This window comes from Pundamilia nyererei, unplaced genomic scaffold (genome assembly GCF_000239375.1).
Source record: "Pundamilia nyererei isolate P.nyererei 1_Seehausen unplaced genomic scaffold, PunNye1.0 scaffold00364, whole genome shotgun sequence".
NCBI classification, from domain to species: Eukaryota; Metazoa; Chordata; class Actinopteri; order Cichliformes; family Cichlidae; genus Pundamilia; species Pundamilia nyererei.
In genome coordinates this window covers 390258-396977 of record NW_005187765.1, presented here as the reverse complement: position 1 = coordinate 396977, position 6720 = coordinate 390258, and the positions used below count along the sequence as shown (strand labels likewise).

The 6720-nt window shown below is 39.2% G+C and overlaps 2 protein-coding genes across 2 annotated transcripts in view; both read right to left on the bottom strand.

The window, feature by feature from the left end:
- LOC102193166 (zinc finger protein 239-like) overlaps positions 1-6720 on the bottom strand; it is a 68428-nt gene that overhangs the window by 25950 nt on the left and 35758 nt on the right. The window lies entirely within an intron of this gene.
- LOC102215429 (gastrula zinc finger protein XlCGF52.1-like) overlaps positions 5115-6720 on the bottom strand; it is an 11306-nt gene continuing 9700 nt past the window's right edge. The window contains exon 4 of the mRNA XM_013915790.1: positions 5115-6215. Within this exon, the coding sequence (XP_013771244.1) occupies positions 5115-6215 (1101 nt within the window). The remainder of the gene's footprint in view (positions 6216-6720) is intronic.

Below are 6720 nucleotides of genomic sequence, written 5' to 3'. Positions count from 1 at the left end.
CCACCAGATGTCACCGGAGAGGACTGTGTTGAAAAGCTTCGAGTAATGAACCGTTTTTCAATACAAGCTTCAGTGCTTCGGAAAGCTTCATTTGGCCATCACTACTGTTCTGTGTTCCCTGTCTCGTCTGCCTAATTAGTTCCAGCTGTGTTTCCCTCCTCTCTCAATTCTCCTATTTCTTAGATGTGTATTTTAGTCCTCTGTGATCCCTTGCTTATTGTCGTGTCAGCAAAGTACTGTGTACTCAAAGTTTTGTGATTAACATGCTGTTGAAACTAAGATATTAAAAAAAAAAAACTATGGACTGTTCTGTTCAAGCATGAAGATTCCCTTTAAAGACATAAATCAACTGCAGGAGATCGTGGTTTTATTGAAGGCAACATGAGGATCTGTTCTGCAAAACAAATACGAAAACAAGCAGAGTTTGTCGGACAAGATGGTACAGTAAAGCTTCAGAATCCACACCAAGCCTCGGTGGAGCAGGAAATGGATGATAAGCCCTCTCGGGAGCCCAAAATTGACGTGGACGTTAAAGAAACGTCAGCTTTGGTAAACTGGAGAGGCCTTGCAATCCCACCAAAGAAGAGGAAATCATTCCTCTCCACTTGTCCTTAATGGTTCCACTCGGGCTGCGAAAATGAAAAAAGTAAAGCTAGGGCTGTTAAAAAATGGAAATAATCAACTTGGCAAAGGACAATACTGTGTCATGAACATCAGTGTGTAACAGTCACAATGGTGTGGTGTCCCTTTAAGACACCCAAGTCGAGGGTTGATGGTGTCATCAGTTTGTGCCACTGCTCTCTCTCTCTGGGATTATGAGGACACGTACCTGCACGCTTGTGCTTAACGAGGGACGGATTTATGTTTTCTTCTCCAGACCTTTTGTTTTGTTTTGTTTGCAACGCTTGGGTTGTATGAACGCTGGGCGTTATGTTGTTCAGCCGCAGCCATTCAGCCGGGCTTTTATATGGTTGTTGAAGGCGTATTAAAGAACCACCGTGGATTACCGATACCAGTGTGGGTGTGTGTTCTTCCGACTAGCCTGCTAGGTGTTTTGCCGCCTCCTCTCAACCACACAACACAACCCAACGTTACAAGTGCCTTTGATGCCTTCTGTCTCAGTATTTGCTGCGCTTTGTGTGACAGTCTCTCTGCTCAAAACACGTTGAATAGCTCAGAGGAGAATAAAGTATTCCAGCTTGTGAAATCCCTTGCTTCAAAGTGGAAAAGTTCAAGGGGGCCACTGTATATAACCATAGCATCTGAAAACACCAGCATATGTTCTCAAGCTGTGCTCTACACTAAGGAATGATGGCAAGAATTCACGAAAGAAAGTCCTTTTTTATTTTGTGAGTTAGATGATGGAAATAGCTGTTATTTTTCAGTTATTGTATTAAACTTAAGAGGCTCAGACAGTTCTATGCATTTATCTTTTCTAACAGGAAACATGCCTACATTGTTCTGATAGTTTGCATTTTGTTACCAGCAAATGAACATTTTTCTCCAACAGAAAGAATGCTTTATCTTATCTGCTATATTGTTTTACTTTTACTTCGTGAATCATGAAAAATTATTAATAATTTTAAAATGATAGCGGCACAAAGGAAAAATGTTTGCAGCACAAATGTATGACATTAATTTTGTTTGGCTCGTGTAATGTGGAGTGGCTTGTTGACCTTTTGATCTTTACATTTTCATTAATATCTTTAAAACAGAAGCAGCACAAATGAAAGTTTTTGCAGCACAAACGTTTGACGCCACTTTTGTTGGATTTGAAGAAGGTGGACATGCAGCTAAACAAGTCACTCCTGGACTGATTGGAGAGAGGACCAGAGAAAACTACAGAGTCCGACATGGCTTTCCCCCCCGACATGTTGTCATATCATTTTTGATTGGTCAAAACAACGATAGTATTCTGGGAAAAACATTGCGGATAATTTTTTTATAACTCTGGTTTTTCTTGGCCTAGCAACACAATTTAAAAACTGATTTATGGTTTGAAGTCGACACAACACTTTTAGCACAAAAATGGGGGAATCAGGGTTATCTTGGGTTGATACATCATCTTGTTGCTATGTCATCTTAAATTAGTCATGTGATTGGTTTACCATGACTACTTCATTCTGCCTGAGCCAATCAGCTGCACTTGTGCGATTGTTTCGCTCCTCCCAGCTCCCAGAAAGCTAAAGACAGTTTTAAGCGTCAGCGTGTTGAAAAAACTTAAAGTGTCAGCACCACATTGTAGTCTTAATAACTGTAACACCATTGTAACGATAGAAATAGTACTTAGATTACAAGTTACTGAAAAAGTACCGGGGTTAGTATCAAAATGTATTGATATTTTCTTACAACCCTAGTTATGAGGAATGTATCTGTAACTTGTTAAATCTGTGCCTTGAAGAATTAAGACGTTCCTGAAAATGGCAATTTTATTTATATCACACATTTCATTACATGTAAAGTAAATATTCTTAACACAAAAGATAAAGACATAAAAACCTGTGAAGGTTTACAATACTTTGAAATCAGCAAACAGCACTAAACTAAACCTAACAACACCACCAATGAAAAAAAAAGGTCTGGAGTCTGTTTTTAATGTATACAAAGATGTAACAGATGTCAAGTCAGCAGGTGACAGGACCACAGTAACAGAAAGCATCTTTGGACTGCAATTAAAATAGAGGCCCAAAAACTGACCCATTCTACTTTTAAATACTGTAGAAACAACAAGTAGGCCTGCAGTGTGAGAGCAAAGTGCTCTAATAGGGTGATATGGTACTACAAGGTCAAATAAGATGGGGCCTGATTATTTAAGACCTTGTATGTGAGGAGCAGGATTGTAGATTCAATTCTGGATTTAACAGGAAGCCAATGAAGGGAAGCCAAAACAGGAGAAATCTGCTCTCTCTTTCTAGTCCCTGTCAGGACTCTTGCTGTAGCATTTTGGATTAACTGAAGGCTTTTCAGGGAGTTTTTCGTTTTCAAGCTGAGTCCTGGGGTGACTTCTTAAGTAATGGTTAAACTACTGTCAGCTTGAATGTCTGTGATACATAGACAATTAATAGATAAGTCAGACATTTCTTTAATTATACTACTACCATACTATAACTACAACTAAATAGCACTGTTTCCAAGTGGAGGAAAGATTTTAATGTAATAAGGATATTTTTAAGCATTACAATTCAAATAAACATTAAAGAAAACAAGAAAATTTAGAGAAACCTGATGTATAACAGATGAGGGATTCCAGCAGAAATTACAGCAGCTTTCACATCAAACTTCTCAAATGCAACAGAACTGTCTGTCTCTTCAGATTCATTATGATCCAATGATAAGAATGATTTCAGCCATTGTCATGATCACGCTGATGTTTGCACAGAGCAGATAATGAAGTGAATGTTTTTGCACATTGGTAACAGTGAAACAGTTTATTTGCAGCGTGGGCTCGTTTGTGTTTGGAGTATGAACTGAGATTCCTGAAGCTCTTGTCACACTGGTCACAGCTGAAGTTCCCTTCAATGTGTGTATGTTCATGTTTGTTACGACTCCATGACAGTGAGAAGCTTTTGTCACAGTGTCTGCACTTGTATGGTTTCTCTCCTGTGTGGACTCGTTTATGCTCTTTAAGCTCACCTGCAGTGGTGAAGGATGACCCACACTGGTCACACACGTGCTTTTTAACCCCACTGTGGATGAGTTCATGTTTTTTTAATGCAGTTGCTGTGGTGAAGACACTCCCACATTCTTTGCAGTAGTTCAGTTTCTCTCCAGTGTGTATACGTTGATGTAATTTTAGGCTCTGTTGCCAACTGAAAGTTTTTCCACAAAGGTCACATCGAAAGTCTTTCCCACCACCACAGTGACGACAGGGTTGAGAACTGGATCCATCTGTGTCGCTCTGCTTCTAAACAAAGACACAAAGACAGTGAGAGTCAGGGAATTCCTTCAACATTTTTATCCTTTTATCCTGACCTGAAATAAAGAGCATCTCTGCCAACGTTTAATTACTATTTAATGTTTACATTGTAACATACAGATTACTGGGATATAATAAGGCTTCCTTTTTTCTTCTGAAAAACGTTACCAACGATCCACTTAAAGTATCCGATATATTTTAATGTACAATAGCTACATGTGGTGCATGAAATTTCACACTTTTTAATTCATGTCACTTTTCAAATGCAGATGAATGTATTTGATGAAGAGGAACAGCAACAAGCACTGGCACTCTGGCTGCAAGCACACTCTCACCATAAGTTGAGGACATTAATAAAATTAGACTATTAAAAATCAGTAGATTTTTTAGGCAGTCAGGTGGACGCACTGATTGGTTTTAGTTAGATGAACCTCCTGTTGTTCAGTTAGTGAATGCAAGTAAAATGGACTGGTTCTTATATTGCACCTTGAGTGCTCAGGTAGAGTAGAAAAGTGCTTTGTACAGCATGTCTTATTCACACATTCACACTCATCAATACAAACACTTTTTCTAAGCTAAAGTGCTTTCTGGGGTGGCTGTAGTTAAGGAGGTAGACCATAACACTAGAATAAGATTGTTTAACACTACAATAACGCTAATGGTATTGTACTACAAAAAAACAAAAAAACAACAACAATCTGTTACTGAGCTAACACTAATGTTAACACTGTAGTTGCTCAGTTAGTCAATGCAAGATGACACAGTTAGAGCTGGGCATTTAATTTTAAACTAAATTGCAGTTTCAGCCTTATATTACACTGAAAATAAATTGAGATAAAAACTAATTTTTGTTTTTATTTTCAATGAAAAACAATGATGTTGTCTAATGTTTCACAATCATTGTGCTGTTCTCATTCTTCCTTAAAAACTCAAACTCACTTGCTGTTCAGAGGTTTCAATAGAAACCTGTGGCAGGATCATTAACGGTTTCAGCTGCAGTATTTGCAGAGGTAGAAGTTTACAAGAAGGATGCTTCAGCCAAAAACATCCAGTGAAGTTTCGGGTTTATTTCTACCATATAACTCTGTGTTCCCTACCCAGACTGCCCAGCAAATAAGAGTCTATTATAAAATTATACTGACCATCATGCTGGGTAAAACTAGCAAACAATTTCATAAGTATAAGTACAAGAATAAGTTCAGATGTGATTGTTTTGAAAGCCCCACTTGCCAGGTCTCCTGTGGAAGCATGTATATAAAATTATAAGATAAGAAATACATACCTCGCAGTAACTGCACTTGTAGATTTTCTTTCTAGTGTGCATTTGTTGGTGGATGCCCAGGCAATATGGAGATTTAAAAGCCTTGTCACACAGGTCACATTTATACGGTCTCTCCTCAGTGTGGGTATACATATGTTTTTGTAATTGGCTGTACTTAACAAACGGTTTGCCGCACTGATCACAGCAGTACACATCCTGTCCAGTGTGAATGCGCTGGTGTTTATTTCGACTATCTATCAGGCTGAACATTTTTCCACAAAAGTCACAGCTGTATGGCTTATTTCCAGAATGGGTAACTTGGTGCACCCGTAAGTTGCTGTTGCAAGTAAAAGATTTCCCACACTGTTCACAGCTGTATGCTTTAACTCCACTGTGGATAAGCTTATGCTTTTCCAAGCCATCTTTCCGGGTAAAACTCTTCCCACATTGATCACAGCTGTATGGTTTAACTCCAGTGTGAATGAGCTTATGCTTTTCCAAGACTTCTCTCCGGGTAAAACTATTCCCACATTGATCACAAGTAAATGGTTTAAGTCCAGTGTGAATGAGTTGGTGTGTTTTTAAGTGACCAGACTCAGTAAATGATTTCCCACACTGAGCACAGGTATATGGTCTAACTCCACTGTGGATGCGCTTATGCTTTTCTAAGTCAGATTTCCGGAGAAAACTCTTTTCACATTCATCACAGCTGAATGGTTTAACTCCACTGTGGATGCGCTTATGCTTTCCTAAGCCATCTTTCCCAGTAAAATTTTTCCCGCATTGATCACAATTGAATGGTTTTAATCCACTGTGAATATGTTTGTGTATTTTTAAGTTTCCAGACTGAGTAAAACTTTTTCCACACACATCACAACTGAATGGTCTCTCTCCAGTGTGAATTAGTCGGTGTTTTTTTAAGTGACTAGACTCAGTAAATGATTTCCCACACTCATCACAGCTGTATTTTCTCTCTCTCTTTCTTCTGTGAGATTTGTTGGCCACCTGAGAGCGCTGACGTTTAGCTCCATGTTGGTCCTGCAGTGACAGAGATACAAACAGAGGCAGTGAGTGAAATGCAGTCGAGGAACAAACTAAATCTTCAAACTTCATCCATTAATTCTAGTTTTAAACCTAGCTGGAGTGTCACAAAATGCCTTATTTATCTGACTTCCACCTACTGGTCGAACTAAGCAGGTCAAAGGGATAGAAAAAAAATTACCCTGGGTCTGTGGGCGGATTGCCCCTCTTGGGTGATTGTACCTGGACCCGGGGGTATAGAGTATGTTTGGGGAGTGTGAGTGTGTGTACAGTGTTCATTTCTATTTGTCTTCAGTATTTGTATATGTATATATGTATGTATGAGGGTGGGAATGCTTGTGAGTGAGTGAGTCCTTTATTTGTCACATGCAAAGTTTGGATCCCACTGACATCACATGGGAAGAGAGATCGGAGACAGGTAGGCCTCTGTCAGTGCGCCCCAGGGCAGCTGTGGCTACAATGTAGCTTGCCATCGCCAGTGTGTGAATGTGTGTGTGAATGG